The sequence below is a fragment of the Cystoisospora suis genome, assembly GCF_002600585.1.
Source record: "Cystoisospora suis strain Wien I chromosome Unknown contig_1851, whole genome shotgun sequence".
NCBI lineage: Eukaryota > Apicomplexa > Conoidasida > Eucoccidiorida > Sarcocystidae > Cystoisospora > Cystoisospora suis.
The window spans coordinates 24,221-40,998 of NW_027154651.1; the positions used below are offsets into that span (position 1 = coordinate 24,221).

The 16,778-nt window shown below is 55.4% G+C and overlaps 3 protein-coding genes across 3 annotated transcripts in view; all 3 read right to left on the reverse strand.

Moving 5' to 3' along the window:
• CSUI_004108 (ap2 domain transcription factor ap2viia) overlaps nucleotides 1-1,204 on the reverse strand; it is a 6,501-nt gene extending 5,297 nt beyond the window's left edge. Inside the window, exon 1 of the mRNA XM_068064303.1 lies at nucleotides 1-1,204. This exon is cut by the window's left edge and continues 5,297 nt beyond it. The gene's annotated coding sequence lies outside the window, so the exon portion shown is untranslated.
• Nucleotides 1,205-1,804: 600 nt separating this feature from the next.
• On the reverse strand, nucleotides 1,805-6,160 carry CSUI_004109 (sulfate adenylyltransferase adenylylsulfate kinase). Its single transcript, XM_068064304.1, has 7 exons — nucleotides 5,494-6,160; nucleotides 5,201-5,378; nucleotides 4,207-4,814; nucleotides 3,923-4,002; nucleotides 3,501-3,767; nucleotides 3,101-3,239; nucleotides 1,805-2,777 (listed from the first exon to the last, which is right to left on the reverse strand). The coding sequence occupies exons 1-7, from the start codon at nucleotides 5,772-5,774 to the stop codon at nucleotides 2,399-2,401; spliced, it is 1,932 nt and encodes a 643-aa protein (XP_067923722.1). The 5' UTR covers nucleotides 5,775-6,160; the 3' UTR covers nucleotides 1,805-2,398.
• A 1,215-nt stretch (nucleotides 6,161-7,375) lies between these two features.
• Nucleotides 7,376-16,308, reverse strand: CSUI_004110 (ap2 domain transcription factor ap2viia-9). Its single transcript, XM_068064305.1, has 5 exons — nucleotides 14,377-16,308; nucleotides 12,073-13,414; nucleotides 11,006-11,409; nucleotides 9,846-10,055; nucleotides 7,376-9,404 (listed from the first exon to the last, which is right to left on the reverse strand). Exons 1-5 carry the CDS (start codon nucleotides 15,665-15,667, stop codon nucleotides 8,191-8,193), a joined length of 4,461 nt encoding a protein of 1,486 aa, XP_067923723.1. The 5' UTR covers nucleotides 15,668-16,308; the 3' UTR covers nucleotides 7,376-8,190.
• Nucleotides 16,309-16,778: the final 470 nt, after the last annotated feature.

The following is a 16,778-nucleotide window of genomic DNA, read 5'->3' on the forward strand; positions in this document are numbered from 1 at the left end:
GAGGTATCGGAGAGGACACCATGACAAGTTGCCGTGTGGAATATCATAGACGTCCTGTCGAGCTTCTCAGTCCAGAAGACCGCCGGCCAGCCACCTTCAGGACTCAGCCCGCTGCCCGCCTCAAGGCTCGTCGACAAATGCACGGACGCTCACGCCCCAGCTGCGAACTTCCGCTGAACCGTCATGGCCCGGTGTCTGTCCACTAAGACTCCCGCACAGGTATACCCAAGATCAACATTCGATTTGTTTGAACACTCACACCGGGAGTGGCGACGCGTGTTCCCGCGCGAGCAACCGTTTCTTGACAGACGACAGCTACCTGGTTGCCGGGGCAGTTGTAGCCACTAAGTAGGGGGCAGGAACGCCCGTGGGATATGCCAGCAAACGTAAAGCAGCTCGCAGAGCCTTAGTCGGGGTCCGCGGAGCACAACGAGGAACGTGGCATGCGGAAGTGGAGTTGCTCAAGTCGCATTCGAAAAAGTGTGCCCTCCTCCGAGACTCATGCTCGTTCTCGGATCTTCCGTGCGCCTTCTGCCGCGGGCGTCACTGCCTCTGACTTCCGTTATCTCTGAAGAACCAAAGAATAGTTCTGGCACCCAGCAGCCCCATAGTACCGACGGTTGTGAGAGCCCATCCGGAAGGCAGCCCTAGGCGCCAGACAAGGCTTACCACCGCGCCGGACCGCAACACCTATAACAAATCCCGTCAGTGAATAGAAGGCAGCGGAGGTTTGCGTTTCTTTCACAGGAAAAAGGCACAGCCCGTACCGAGACGTGCCAGAACCAAACACCACTGGCGCGCGGGGCTATGCCGGCTCGGGTGCGCCGCTATCGATACTAGGGCCGACAAGGCGAACACCACACCATCAAGCGACGTTGGAAGGCGCTGGCACGTCAAAGCAAGCCTCTTCAGTGAAGTACTCTTCCACTTTGATGGGTTCAGAATGAGAGGACCAATATCCTTCAGTTTCCTAAACTGGGACGGAAACGTGGGGTTGATTTTCAGGACGAGCCAGTGGGAGGAGCAGCCGATGAGAGATGCGAGAGCGGCGGGGGGAGACGGATGCCGGGATCCGATCACGCGACCCACCGGGACCCGTCTGGCAGGAGCAGAAGACCGTAAGTGCCGAGCCACGTCGGAGTCCTGTAGATGGGAGTGGAGCCTCTTAAAGGGGTCTCCTGCCGGAGTATTCTGGTTGCAAAGAGGAGACTGTACGTCGCCAGCTAGAAGAAACGCGGCGGCGGCGTAGTTACAGTAGACACTGCCCCCCTTCTTTCTCTTCGGCAGCGCGACCTATCACGCGGCCTCGGCACCCGACGTGGCTTCCGGACCGCCGCTTGCTCACATGGGAAGCACCCAGTCCCATCCGTACACGGTGCAGCCGAGGGCCGTTCTTTCACCTCCTATGACTAGCCCCGCAGCTGCTGTTACTTCTTCTGAAGTATGCCAGGGTGGCCTCGCAACGGAGCCTTGTCCTCACGGCCAATGAAGCCCCAGGTTTAGCCTTCGGCTCGGCAGAGGGTATTAGGGAGGCGGGTACAGGCTTTGTGTCAGTTGAAAGTATTCTCAAGGCGGGTACAAGACAGGTGCAAACAATCCGTTCCGCAGGTGACGCCGTGCGGCGTTTGTTCAGGCGGCCGAGCGCCATGCGGTTAACGGACCCATCTTGGCTTCGTAAGCTCGTAGTCTTCCACCAGGTTGGGCTCCTCCGTCATGTTTCACGCAGAGTGTACGGTCGTCTTCTCAGGCTGTCGCCGACCGGAAGCGAGTGTAGAAAGGACCGCTACAGTTTACACTGGACAATACCGAGTAGGGGTGTCTCATGGACTGCGGTGGCTGTGTTCACACCTCGGTTCAGTTTGAAAAAGAAAGGACGGCACAGTCGATTTTTTTCTCGGTTTCCTCCTTTACCTTGCCCGCATTGGATGTTACAGTACCGGAATCAGCTTGGAAAAACTCAGTTTGCCGAAGGGTCGTCCCCGCCGTTCTTTTGGCCCCTGCACATACCGCCGGCCTCACTTGGGCACAGGTGATTCCCGGGGCGCACCCATACGACCACAATTGGAGGACACGAATTGAGAAATTTTATCCAGCGTGGCTGATCTTCGCTTGCAAAGACCAGTAGAGCTGTTCGCTCCTAAATTGGCGTTGAGGTCATGGGAACCGAGCCCTCCCTGAGGCACGTGGCCAGCGACTCGGTGTCTGGCTTTAGGTTAAAATGAGCACCTCCCAAAAAGATCAGAGGTTTCCCGCCTCAACACACGCGGGTAGCGTAGTGTGTCCATGCCTGCCGCTGCCTCACTCGCCAGCCGCGGCTGCCAGGTACTCGCGTGCCATCGCGCATAAGAAAGTCAAACAAAGAACGGCGCACGCGGGCGGCGACGCTGTCGCGTGCTGTTCAGTTTGCTGTAGCGTGGGGCGCTACAAGTTCCTTCTCGAGCAAGTAATGCACGATCATCTCGACCTTTTCTCTAAGATGTGAGCTCGAGTCCACAACGACTTCCGCATCCTCAGGAGCCTCGTATGGATCAGAAATGCCTGTGAACTGCTTGATAATACCTTGCCTGGCCTTCTTGTACAGCTCCTTTACGTCGCGTTGCTCACACACGCTCAGTGGAGTGCTCACGTACACCTCGACATACTGGCCGCCGTTCACGGTGATCAGGTGACGATTGAACTGGCGGTCTACTACATATGGGGCAATATTTGCGACTAGACAAATTCCTCCGTGCTTGGCGATTTCAGACGCAATGTACCCGATTCGGCGAACGTTCGTACTGAAAACCCACACAACAAGCAGTCAGCTGAACGTTACACGAGGTCGGCGTACGCCCGTGACCTCTGCCCGGGTGCACCTGGATGGCAGTGTTACAAGACAGCCCTATACGATTGTTGTTTGTTAACAGTCCACAAGCAGAACGAGCCTTAGAGGCGCGGCTACGAATGCTGACAGTCCATTTCCCAGTAGTAATCTTCCCTAACAACAACGCAGAGAACATCCAATGTGACACCGGTGCCTCCCAGGAAGCCTTGCTGAGCTGCACGGAGGCAGCCGTATGTGGGTGCTTCCTGCAGGTGCCACAAACAACCAGAGACTCGCCTGCGGTCCTCTCTGGAGAAGCCCAGCCCCTTAGAAAGGTGTTGCCGAACAACGTCCGCATCAAGCAACGTTATGCGCCGTGTTTCTTCTTCTCTCTGGTTAAGCGCTGCTTCCAACGCCTGGGCCAAGGTGCTTTTGCCTGCCGTCAACAAACCAAATGCATGCACCAGCGGCAGCGGTCCAAAATTGTTCAAGCGGGAGCCGCACCCCCCCCCCGGACCGGGGTCGCGTCGGTTTGATAGAGCTCCCTGGCGACGGCGTTGAACTGCGGCCCCTCCGAGTGTCTCAACGTTTTGGTCGCTCATGGGCCTACGCGTGCTGAAATTTCAAGAGCCACGTGTCTGCCCCCGACAGATTAACTTCTATAAAGCTAACACAAGCTTGGATACTCTCGAGTCACTTTCACTCAAAGGAGTTGAAGACTTGCCTGAACAGGGTAGTCCCGTGAAGTAGATGCACAGGCCACATTGGTAGGCGGGTTTGTAGAACCGGCGCAGCTCGTCAATGACTTCAGGAAATGTATACCATCCTGGAATCTCCTCGCGGTGCTCGAGCATGCGCCGGAACTCCGTGCCGGAAATGGCGCGAGTCAGGGACTTCTCTTCGGGGGTGACCTCGTCGGCTGGACGATAGCCTCGGTCTTCGCCCAAGAAGACCATTTCCTGTCCTGTAAACCCGACACATCACAGCTGTGTTCGCCTGGCAAGCCAAGTGTCTTACTCCCGCGGAAAAAGCACTTAAGGAAGATTGAACGCAGGGGCCTCTGTCCTGTCATGCCATGCGCTTGCAATCTGTCCCGGGAAGTAACGTGGCTCGGCTTACCAAAGACTGGTGTAATGCCGAGCTCAGCCGCGACGGAAGCCAACATTTTATGAGCGTCGTAGGGACCGTAGAATTTCTTCCTGGGGGGATGTAAACAGCGCGCGTACAAAGCGCCCATTGTATGGCGATGACACACCTGCTGCGCCACAGCCCCAACGGGACGGACGGGGCAATCAGAGACTGCAGAACGGCGTAAAGCACTCTGCAGTGCCGTGCCGCCGAACATGGGCATGCTCAGGTCAGCCACAAGAAACGGCTACCGAACACGAAGTCATGGCACTCACCCGTCCTTCGTTGTTTTGCTTGGGCCGGCGTGATCCCGACCCACAATAAAGTGAGTGCAGCCATAGTTTTTCCGAATAAGGGCGTGCCACACGCACTCCTTAGGTCCTGCCATTCTCATTGGAATGGGGATAAGTGTCATCATTGCTTCGTCGGGGCCGTAGTACTTCATCATTTTTTTGTAGCAGCGAACCCGGATCGGGTACGCAACGTCCCCAGGCTGGGTTGGACCAACCGCCGGAGTCAACAGGAGATGTGGTGTCGTCTTTGTATCTTCCGCCACCTTGCGTAAAGCGTATTTAGTCAACTCGTAGTGAGATCGATGCATAGGGTTTCGAGTTTGGAAGCCAACAGTGACGTCCCACTTCTTCTCCGCTAGTCTATTCTTCGTCTGGGCGGGCGAGAGGCGGTATTCTTCGTAGTCAAAATACTCGATTGGAGCCCTTGCAATCAATTCTCCGCCGACGTACACGCAGTCCTTATAGGCGGAGTTCATGTAAGCGACGTACGGGTGATTCTCATCTGTCGTACCAAGAACTTTTTCTTGCTCCCACTGAAGATCTGGCTCGAACACCGACGAGACCTTTAGCTCCGCTATGACCGTCCCCAGCTGAAGGACGCGACTCCAGACAAAACCAGCACAGTGGCGTCTTCCCCAGAGTTGACGCGATGAGCTGGTGCAGTCACTGATCCAACAACACTCCAGTGACAGCGTCCAGATAGCTAAACTGAATGGAGATAATTGCCATGACCTTCAAGTACAAAACACAAGTACGAATTCCAGGGGACCCGTGTGTGCAAAAGCGGGGGGCTCCTAAGGCGAGAACACGAGACGCAGAGCCGAGTAGCAGAGGTCTCATTCGTTCATGTGGGGGCCTCTGGGCGTTTCGTTCTTTTGTCGTGGGAGCGCCGGCAGATAAAACATGTGCGGAAGCCACGTCGCTTGCACGCAGCAGGTGCGAGACCGCTAATCTGCCGCGACCTTGGAAGCCTTACGTTGTTGCGGAGCTTCATCAGACTGCCTTTCGCCGCTGGACTGCAATCCACTTCATGGTGACCCTCTGTGTGCTGTTGCAGCCAGTGCAGATTCGGTTTGCTGACACTCTTCGGGATGGCGAGAACGATCGGCAGTGGGAAGATGTCTCCACTCAGCAGCCGCATCTCGGTGCACACTCTGCAGACAGCGCACACGGCCAACTGGCATTGCTGTAGCGCTGGTCGCGGGTCAGTGCTACCGTTGTGCCGCTCAATCAAACGTTTCATACAGGCTGGTTACTGACTTGAATTACCTTCGGTAGGTCGCTTCATCCATAAAACCATTCAGAGGCGCCAGCGCTCCGTTCATAATCAGTTCGACCTCGCATATCTGCCTTTCATTCAGAGTCCAGTCGCTGGGTAAATCGAGCGCCGCAGCGGGAGCAACACACTCGGGTGAAGCTTCCGCTGTCGCGGCTGGTGCACATTTCTCGACGACGGTGCCATTGACAGTCGGTTTGAGACCCCCAGTATCGACGGAACAGTTGCTGCAGCCGAGCAGAGTCGGCGTGGACGACGGAACGAGATGCGCCATTAGAGTAATGCGAGAACTTCGGGGAGAATGAGCACGCTACGGAGGTGAGAAGCTACAGGAACATGGTAATGGGCTCTGACGGTCAAGCCTCAGCCTCTCGACAACAGTGGTTCAACACTCTGCCAGCCTTCAGAAGAAAAAACCAAAGAACGGTTCGGAATCCAAGTGCGACGAAGAAACCGAAAGGGAAATCAGGCTAAAAGCAAGGGACCGAGTGCAGGCAAACCTCGGGTTAAAAATGGCATAAGTCGAAGTTGTTGGTGCGCACTGTACAGAGGGAGGAGAAAGGCATGAGGCGCTGCCGGCCTTCATGATCGCTGTCACTCCCTGTTTCGTTCACTTTGTGACTGTCCCTTTTCTGCCTGCGTGCCACCGGCTTGTTAGCTGCGCCCATCTCTCTACCTGCCGTGCCGGACTGGCGGGGCCAGCCAAAAAGAAGAGGTACCAGGCGGAGACTCGTTCGCCCTGAGGCAGCATCAACCAGAATAGACGACACCCAGGTCCTACCCAGAGGTGCAGCACCCCTCCAGAGACCCTTCTCATGAGATAGCTGCGCCTGCGGCAGCAAGTTTCTCGGGTTTGGCGTTGCTTCTCCTTACAATTATGCCGAGCCGTCGTTTCCCTCAGTCGGCTCTCCTAACGGGTGAGCCTGTGAGTGACTCACCGGATCGCATAATCGCATGTGCTGAGGACTAGTTCTCCGTCCAGTCACCTCCGGCGCCGTGATGAGACTCTCCCGAGGACGTCTGAGCGAGGTTCAGTACACGGGAGCGAAACAAGAAACTCGGACCACCACCGCGTGTCTACAGCTTTCCCAGGACCGTGCACTAAGAGTGATCAACACACGTGTAGCGCGATTGCTAAGAACCTCCACCACAGGTTCGTGCATTTCGCGTCTTGCTGTTCGAAGCGGCGCCCAACACGGGCAGGCCGTTGACTGAGAGACAGACACGTAGTCCTGGACTACCAGTGCGACAAGACAACTGGAAGCAGTCTCCTTGTATGGGATTTTTCTTTTTGGTGGGAAAGAGGGGGGTCGCACTGAAAGAAGGCTCGGACCCCGCTCTTTCTTCGTTAGAGAACGGCAGACACGGCGGTCTTCAAGAGGGGCTCATAACACNNGTCGACGAGTACCCCAGACGTTGAACGAACCCCCTGAACCGGTCGGTAGCACTCTCGTGTCATACAGGCGCTCAGAAATAGAAATATGTAACTCAGCTCTGGTATGCACTTGGTTAAGAACGCTAGCTCTGGCAGTCTTTGGGGGCGTGCCCCAGCCAGTTCAGACCGGCAGGTTGTACCCCGCAGTGGCTGTAGAAACAAGCGTGACACGTAGTCTCAGGACGGGACATCTAATAGTAAACCGACGGGTCGTCCAAACCTTGAAACTCAGTGCTGGCCGACTTGGCCGGAACTCGTAAGCTATTACACACTCGGAGCAATAAGGATTGAAAAGGCAAGCTACTCCATGGCAAAGTGATTGAGAATGTCTACATGCCCGACTGTCCCACATAGATGTGTGCGCTTCCAACGCTGAACAACCGTCGCCCTCCGAGGCAAACCGCAGGGCACATCCAACAGCAGCTTATCAGTTTCAGGCGTGCCCAAGCGAAACGTTTCTGAATGACATTTGAGCGGTAACCGGCTGCAAGGGCACTACCGCTGTCACGCTGTACTCTCCTCAGCCCAGGGATCGAAGGCCGATACCGCACACACACATGCTTTTCTGCACAAGTCCATTACCTCGTACGAGGCAACTACATGAAAAACCACACACTGAGTTTGTGTCAGTAATTGATATGCTGGCATCCTGGGACCGTCCGAACTGAGGACCCCGGGGGTTGAATCTCTCTCTGGTTCAAGCAGGCAGTTGCGCCCGGTCACTCGGGTGCGCTCCGAACAGGTGCGGCGGACCGAGGGGCGCCGGTAGGATCGGACCGTTAGTCGGACGCGTATAGAAGAATCGATCCAACAGCAAGCCTGGGATCCCTCCCCTGCCTTAATTGCCGCACATTCCGGATCTCTCTACGCGACAGACGATCCAGGCGGATGGGGACAAGTTCGTCTGCTAGCTTCAAAGCTCAGCCAGTAATCACTTCCTTCTACCCCGAAATCACTTTCCCTACTGAATCACAAACCGCGGCGTGGCGCTCCGGTCTGTCCTGATACGAGCTGCCGTTCAACTCTTCCTCAAAAGAAATCGACAGCCCGGAGTTACACCGCCTCATTTGTATACTCCGTGTAAGTCGCCCTGGTGTTGCTTATCGATGTTTGCCACACCAGTTACGCTGCGGGACCGCGGTCACAGGCGCTCGCGCAACGACGCACGACAATCGCATAGCCTTCTCCAAAGCCCGAGTTTCCCGTCACCGTACCCGCATGCCGGACCCAGCACCTTCCTAATCTGTTCCACGACTCACGATCTATCGCCAGCGGCTGAAAAAGGCTGGGGGGGCGCCCTGCCTGAGTCACAGTCCGGATTTTCGTGCTCTTCCAGTTCCTCTGTTGGCGACTCCAGCGCGTCTCTGTTGTCATTCACCCATCCGCTTTCCAAGATTTTCTCAGCTCTCAGAGACTGCGACGCCCCCCATCCGATGCACTCACCTCCGCCTGGGGGTGCTGTTTCGCAGCTGTCGTCCCGATCCGTTGAAGAATCCTCACCGTCTACTGCATCTTCGGAAAGACCTTCAGGCTTTACGCAGGCCTGCCCCTCATCACAGTTGTCGCTGCCCTCCTGATCCTGTCTTGTCCAGGAGAGCTCGGATACCTCTGCTGGCTCTTCGGTTTTCACCCTCTCCTTTCCGATGAGCCCTCCTCCCGGTTTCGCACCTGCAGTGCTTCCGTCGCCGTCGCTTTCCAGTGCCGTTTTTGCTCCGTCCTGCGTCACAGGATCGTCCGTTTCCTCTTTCAGCTCGAAGGGTCCTCCAGGAGCTGCCGGACCTCTGCCCGCTTCCGAGGCTTGCTCAGAGGCATCGACTTCATCTGGAGAGGACCCGAAAACATCGCAGGGCCCCCGTCGCCATCTCCCACGGACACATTTGCGCTTTGGTTTGGGCCGTGCGGCCCCAACTGCGTTAGGAGCTCGCAGCCGCCTTGCTTTACCAAGTCCTTTCCAGGATTCTACCGAGGCGTTCTCCCCAGCCGTCCCTTGGCTGCTCTCCTTTGCTACAAATTCCTCTGAACCGGTTTTCGTTGCAAACTCTTCAGTCATAGCTTCTCCTGCTGTCTGGGCGAGCTCGTCGCTGCCGCCGGGACTCGGTTGCAACTCTTCTGTACCTTCCTTCTCGGCTTCCTCCAACTGCGAATGCGTCTGTTGGTCGCGTTTCCCCTCTTTACTTGCTGCAGAAGAAACCTCGCCTTCCCCGCTTCCAATCTCCCCGTCTTCGGTCTTGCGCTTTCGCTTGCGTCGCGCCACTTCCGTGTTCGGCTGGGCGTATGCGTGCTCGTCGTCTTCGCCGAAAAGCTCGTCCATTTCCAACCGAGCATCTATTGCTTTCGTTCGAGCCTCTTCGTCGCCTCCAGGGCACGCATCAACAGAGAAGAACTTGTATAAACCCTCGCCGGTGTTTGGATCCCGACAGCAGGCCACCCAGGAATTCTTGTCTTCCTCGAAGTACACTCCCGCAGAGACTGTGAGAGAAACAGCAAGGACAGAACGTGGGATAGAGAGTGCGCAGTTGTTGTCAGCTGCGGTTAACGCAGAATGACACTTGATGATAAGTATCCGCCCAGCTGACGACAGAGAAAACAGACTGCTCACGATAACGCAGTTCAAGACAGTAGTGAACGAAGTAGCACGGCTTTGACGTAGGCGCCTTGGTATCGACCACTGCTTCATGCTACGCACTTCAGGCAACATCTCCCTTACCCGTAGACTTCAGTGGCTAGAAACGCCACACCTCTGACCGAAGGCAAGACCAGCACAGCCTGAGGGCGGACTACACACTAAGAAAACACGGGACAAACCCCACGTCCAACCCGGTAGCCCGGCACATGGCGGTCACCACAAAAGGTCTAGGTACTGCAAAGCAAAACGACCACATTGTTCATGACAGCTAACTCAACACCTACGCGATTTCCGGTCGCTGAAGGCCTCCCAGCCGGACTGGCTTCGCAGCTGCTTTTCTAACTCCAAACGCGCCTCAATTGCTTTCTTTTTAGCGAGTTTGAAACCATACACAGTGACTTTGAAGTAGCGGTTAACTTGCATCTTGGTGAGACGGTTCTTGATGTAGGCGAGCCAAGCATTTCCTGTCCTGCTGAAGGAAACCCCAACTATTGCTGGAAATTGACACACAACCACGGAAAACGTCCAAAATGCGCGAAGGCTCTCCCCAGTGTAGACAGGTCATTCTGGCCAGCAAGCGTGGTGTCATTATCGTCCGCACTGCGTTATCGGGTTCATGCAGAAGAAACCAATCCTGCATTCTTGGCATATCCGAGCGGGTCAACACGAGAGATTAGTGTGAGGGTCCACTGCTGCTGGTTGTAGCCGTCGTGCTGGTACACGGGAATCAGACAGTGAGGGTCTCTCACCACCGCACCACGGACGCTAACAAAACACCGCGATTACGGTCTAACGACCACGGTGGCCTCCCCCGTGTGTGATGACGAGTTTAACAAAGGTACGCTGTTGCTGACAAGGTATCCCGAAGAAACACTTTCCGCTCCCACGGTGCTGCTCAAACATTTGTCTATTGTGCGTCTTTACATCACGACGAAAGGTGTAATCCCTGTCATCCTCTGCAAGCGTCTCTTCGCTTTGCAACTGAGAGGCATTTGTACTCGTAGTTCAGCGCCTGGCTGAACTCGCGCGCCTGAAACAAAATGGGGTCCCCACGGTCATCTAACCAAACCCAAGGTTCAGTTCATACTGCCGCGCTAGTTACCGTGTGGGTCAAACAAACGAATAGCTTTTGTGGCCATCTGGCGTCTCAGAGTCCTACTTTTGCCCTTCGAGAGAACAATCGCTTTACGAATCCGTCAAGTAGAGGCACCTTCGAGATGGAATTGACATGAATCCCACGAAACTACTTAGGTGTCTTGGTTCTCTATCCATTCTTGCTCGTCAGTCTCAGTCAAAAATAGCTCGTTCATGGCTGCGGGGGCCACGAGGAAAGACCCCCCCCTGAACCAAGACCAGACAGGCCTGCCACAGATCGGCGAGATCTCCCTGAAAACTCGTCGGCCTTTTCCTTTTCTCCAGCTGACTTGCTGGATAGTATCCTTACAGTTGTTCCGATGTGGTGTGAGCTGCCGCCCGGCGCCTCCTCTTCCTCCTCCTCTCTGCCCCCCGGTCGCGCTTTTAGTTCCTGGTGCGCCTTCCCCAAGACATGGTTCTGGACTGCCGAGCCAGCTCATCCTCGCAGCAGCTCTGCGAGCATGAGGAAGGGTGCCGCACCGTCTGCGCGTGCCGGAATACTTCTCGCTTCTGTCATTTGACGAACCTCCTGCATCACCTTTAGTCGCTGCGAGCGAGTCAGTGTTCGGGCCAGCCTCTTGCTGCGAGTCGGAGGGAGCTGTTCGCTCTTGCGGCCCGGCAACACTACCTGCTGCTCCCGCTGTTTCCGGGCCTGTCTGACATGCTGTTACGGGACGCTGGCGGCCACTCCTGGCCGAAGTTGCACGACTGAGACTGCAAGAGCAGACAAAAACGAACAGAGGACAGCACACGAGCAAAACAGCGTCAGCGAGGAACTCATGACAGCGCGGGAGACCGGCAAACGGTCACCTCATCCCGTGTAACGAGAAGAGAAGACCGGCAAGCTGGACCTTACGAGAAAAGTATCGAGTCTGCTAACACGAAAGTGAGCCAGTATCTGATCTACAACACTCTGCTGCCTCCAAAGATAGCTTGTACGTACACGCCACGCGACTACAACCGGTCGGTGTTAAAAATCGGTAGGGGCAACTGGAGCGGCAGGTCCGAAGAAGACGCGACGCCGAGGGAGACGAGGCAGTGGAAATTGCCTGTTTCATCAAGAGAACACCTGCACAACGTGTCCGAAGCCGGCCTGTCGTATTCGTTTTTGCCGACGTCTGTTCACCTCAGCAGAAACATGTCATGGCCGGCAGCTCTCATCTCCCAAGAGAGGGGCAAGCGGCGGTACGTGATGCTACGTGACAAGCCCTCCCACCCACGACAAAAAAAAATGCGGCTGATGGTGAGCGAAAGATGAACCACACCACCGAGCAGACGCAGCCGCTCGCTGGTGTCACTCTGCAAAGGCTAGTGGAATATCAGTTTTCCGGGCAACGTGCAACCCTCAGAAAGTACGGATACGGACCCCGGCCTCACCGCCAATCAACCGCAAGCTTATGAGCAAGCTCTTCCCCGTATTTGTATGTCGAAAAGTATTTCACTTTGGCCTGGCCGTCCTCGATCCACTGAGCTATCCAGTATTTCTTCAACCGGCTGTAAGTAACACCTTTGACATAAGGAAACGCCATCGTTGCCCCCATCGTGACGGGGGATCCTCCCGGTATATCCTGCCCTTCCCCGGGAATCGTCGACCCCCTCCCTTGTCGAGGGGGCAACGACTCGCTGGTTTCCCACGGTGCCCGGAGAGAACCGCCCTTCTCCTCTACAGGGGCCGGGGAGTCTTCTCCTCCTCCCGCGCAATCCCTTCCAACACCTCCTCCACCTTCTCCCGCCCTGCCGGACCAGGTGCGCTGCCTTCGACCTCTTGAGACTCTTCCGCTCTCAGGATCACTGATATCTCTTTCCAGACTTTTCAAAGTCTCACCAAGCTCCAGGGGTCTCGGCCGCGTCGGGTCCGGTGGCCTCCGAGTACGATGAGATAAGAGAAGAGACGGAAGACCCCAAGAACACGACGTACCCAAGATAGGATACAACATAGGGTTTGAGTCTGCAAACTTTGTAAGTTCGTGAGTTGATTTCCAGCCTAATAGCGGAGACTGACCGATGTGTGAAGTGCGAGACTGGGAAGAATTTTCTCCCTCGCATGGCATGTGGTCGAGAGTTGAAGGGCCTGGGTAACCTCCAAGACCCGCTGCCCCTTTACTTCGTGTTGACGGTTTTGGGTCTCCTGCATTCCTCCTAGGAAGAGCAGGAGGTGACCACCGAAGTTTCGGACCGCCAACGTTCAGCAAAACTGTCAAACCTTCGTCTTTTTCCTCCTCGTTTCTCTCAACTGTCTCTGAGTCCTCGTTCCTACGCAGGTCCGGCGCATGAAGCGTTGTAGCTTCGTGTTCACCTGTTGCTGAAGTGTTGGATTCTGTCAGCCTGCCCGGTGTTTCTTGTCCAGCTGGACATCCCGAGTTGTCGCTGTGAGAACAGGTTCTTGCCAGGAAGCCATGCGAAGAGGAGAAATCATGGAGGAGAGGGGAAACAACGTCACTAAGATAGAAAAAGTCCCGGCTGTGTAAACTGTAGTCATCAGGCACCGTGCCATCCTCAAACTGCACACCTTCGTCTTCTGTTTCGCTGTCTGTTCCCCGCGGGTGTGTTGACGAGCCGCACCGAGAAGCGTCTTCAGAGCACAGATTTCGAAAATGGTTGGACCCGGAGTCCGTGTGACGCGAGCGGGTGAACTCCCACCACCGCCGCCTCCGCACACACCGTGGAATGATTGGAACACTGAGGCGGGAGTGCAATGACGACGCGATGGAGCCTGCACCTGTAGATGGGAAAACAGAAATGTGGAAATGACCTCGAATGGCTCCGCAGACACAAGGAAGTCACTGGGAATGATCCGGACAAGGGCGGGTCTCCCCCGCGGGAACGTCACCAGACGACGGGGGCCTCAGGCTCAAAATGCAAAGAGAAGCGGTAGGACAGTTGCAGACAAGCTAGCCAAAACCCCGTAGTGCCGCAGTGCTGTAAGCGAGCGCTGAGACTAGCTGTACACTCAGGAGTGAGGTACGCCTCACAAATGAAGTGTGATCGAAGCTGCCCGACACAGTTCATCTCGCGAAAGCCTTGGCCCCTTTACGAGTCAAATGAAAATCAAGAAAACTACCCTGAACGCCTTGACAAGTACTGTCGTTCATAAATCTACAATTCGAGCAGGATTAGACACTTTCGTGTACAGACCGCGCATCACACGAATGCTAAGCAGAGCGAGCACTGTCTCCCAACCTTCAAAAGAAAAATCTCCCACACCAACGCTGCATGTACAAAAGCAGAAGACAAGAGACGCTTCGAGTCTAGTAGCGCCATCGAAGATACACTTCCACCACCTTTACAAACCACGGGCAAAGAGACCACAGCCTCGGGAAGGAGCGATGTACAAACCGCAGCTCTAACAGACTGGGTTTGCCCTCTTCTGGCGAGATTTACATATGCAGCACCCCAAGCAAAGGACCCATGAAGGCTTCAGGAGCTTTCTTTGAAAGCCAAGTAGAGTCTCTAGTACAGAGGCGACACATCCGCTCTCCTGAATCTCTAGCGCCGACACGGGTGGCCTAGCCATATATGCAAGAAGTAAAGCGAACGATTACATGGGTTAAGCAGAGGACTTGTCGGCAGAGCCAACTGCCTGAAGCGGATGCCCATAATGAAACGAGTGTTGCGGTTTCTCACTTCCCCGAAGAAACAAGAAGCCCGGACATTTCCCAAATCCGCCACTCACTGTCTTACCTGCAAGCGAATCACCGCCATCTGTGCTGCCGCCGGTAGGATGTTGTCGCGAGGTGTGCGTGAAAATCATACGCCGCCCCTCTAATGTGGGGAACGCATTCATGCCCACATCTCTCATTGCTGGAAGGGTACCCAGGGAACGGTCGTCAGCATGGCCCGACGAAATTCTGTTCCCTCCTTGGCTCCCTCCACCGATCTGGACCTCCCCGGACTCGGTTTGTTTCCGGCCACTAAGCTCTGAACAACAAGCTTCCTCTTCATCTCTTATCTGCCTAACTTGGTCAGTCACGCATCCACTTGCTTCCCCAGTTTTCTCTGGATCCAGAACATCCTTTTCACTTGATGCCGGAATGTGCTCCGACACTCCGGGGTGTGCGAAACTGGTCCGAAGCTCTTTTCGTTTTGTCCTGCACCACTCGGCAACACGGGTCTTCATATGGTCTCGGAATTCTTCAGTTTCACTCGCCAGTCCAGAGAGGACAGCGTACACACCGGATACGTGGTCTGCAAATCTATTGACCCCCTCGTTAACCCGCTGTAGTTGCGTCTCAATATCCCGCTCGGCCTGCGCGAACCGCCGCTCCGCTTCACTCAGCATCCAGCAGAGCGGATGCCCATCAGATGGAAGCTTTCCGTTACTCGCCTTCCGTGCCTCCACAAAAGTCGCACCTGGGGATAGAGTCCTGGAATCACAGTTCCCCACCACTCTCTCGCGTGCTGCGCAGCAGTCACTCTCAGCCCGCGACACTTCCGACTCGATATTCGGAACAAGAGGTCTGGCGTTGCCATTGTCTGTTCTCAACGTCTCTTTTCCTGCAGTGGGCTGGCAAACACGGTCAGACTTGACATGACAAGGTTCTTCTGCATTCCAGTCGAGTCCTTGATTCAGCCGCCTGCAGAACTGTGAAATATCAGGGAAAGCGTTAACAGAGGCACGGAAGGGAGCTGATCGCGACCTCTGACTATCACGGTCCGCACTGCTCTGATCTAGAGTCTCTGAGTCTCTTTGCAGCCTCAAGGACCGGGTGCTGCCTTCAGAAAGACCAAGGGAAGATCCCAAGGGAAAAGAGAGACCAGGGGCTTCTACGATAGTATCGGCCTCGTGAAGAAGCCTAGCGAGGTGTCGCGGTTGTTCGAAAAAAGCGCACACGAGCGCCCTCGCGCACTGCTCCTCAAGTAGTCTTGGTAGATGCAGCTTGGGATGTGCCCCTTTCGGTAGAGTGTTGGTACCTTTCTCGATCACAGCCGAGACTGCGACCGCCGGTGTGGCAGCCACACGCACCTCGTCCATCTAGAAGGGACCGAGACAGACGGCAAGAGGTACGCATGAGCTTCGACTGGCGCTGGACAGACACATGTACACGGACTGCTAATCGCCAGACAGGCGCGAGCGAACGGAACGCAGACAAGGATTACGTGTCACTGAAAAAAGTGCGAGAAGAGGGCCCATATGTATGAACGAGCAGCTGGTGTATGGGGCAGTGGGGGGGAGGAGAAACGGGTCAGTACAGTCCACAGTGCAACACGCGTACACCGTACCGTGTAACACATCAGCGAGGCAGAACTTACAGAAAAAGAATGTTGCAAGGCCCCGGGACGGCGGACGGCCTCGTGGACACGCCGCCGGGAACAATTACGAGCCCGCTAATACGAATAGTTGATCATGGGTAGTTGACGTGACACACTACTATCTAAATACGCCTGGTGTAGCCATTACTACACAGCCTCTCAAGTTCTGTAAGATGCACAGCAGAAACAGCGAGGGACCCTTTGCGACAAAGGATATTGCTGGGGATAACTACGCCGCCAGCCAGCGCCTTTCTTCCCGATGTGGCAGGAGCACATACTGCTATACTGTAAAGCAAGCTCGCACTCAGGCATAGAAGAAAGTCGGAAGAGAGTTCTTCGGCGCTGGCACACCGCCAAAACATTCCAATGCACTGCTGCTAGAACGTGGTATGGAAGAAGGAAGCTCCGCGATCTACAGCTCAAGACCAGGCTAACTCCGTCTATAGGACGACCGATCCAAGCAGCCAAGCCTTTCCGATGTCAAGTAAGTGGGATACGCAGACCGTCACCCTTTGCTAAAGCCAATCTCTAGTTGATCTGCATTCTGGACACCGGCGAGAAATGCCTTGTTCCCTTCGTTTACTGGTGAGGACCACCTGCAGCAAGAGACGCCTCCCGCCCAGGACAAGCCGGGCAGAGCACGGGAAATCAACTCTCTATCCCGTCCGCAAGTGCACCCAGCACGAACACGACACACTGCTACGAGGGCTGCTATGCAACGTTCTTGGACCTGCCAGACAAGCTCCCGACTGGTTACTACCAGGGAGAGGGGCTTCTTCCCTGGGACCTTTTCGAATTGTGAAGATGGTCGGGGAGAATGCGGCTATGTTGGA

Coding starts and splice junctions, on each gene's coding strand:
- CSUI_004109 (XM_068064304.1), bottom strand. CDS start 5,774: ATGGCGCATCTCGTTCCGTCGTCCACGCCGACTCTGCTCGGCTGCAGC. Junction 5,379..5,493: donor GATGAAGCGACCTACCGAAG/GTAATTCAAGTC, acceptor CGCTGTCTGCAG/AGTGTGCACCGAGATGCGGC. Junction 3,240..3,500: donor TTCAACTCCTTTGAGTGAAA/GTGACTCGAGAG, acceptor TGTTGACGGCAG/GCAAAAGCACCTTGGCCCAG.
- CSUI_004110 (XM_068064305.1), bottom strand. CDS start 15,667: ATGGACGAGGTGCGTGTGGCTGCCACACCGGCGGTCGCAGTCTCGGCT. Junction 10,056..11,005: donor CACACCACATCGGAACAACT/GTAAGGATACTA, acceptor GTCAATTTCCAG/CAATAGTTGGGGTTTCCTTC. Junction 9,405..9,845: donor CTTCAGCGACCGGAAATCGC/GTAGGTGTTGAG, acceptor TTTCTCTCACAG/TCTCTGCGGGAGTGTACTTC.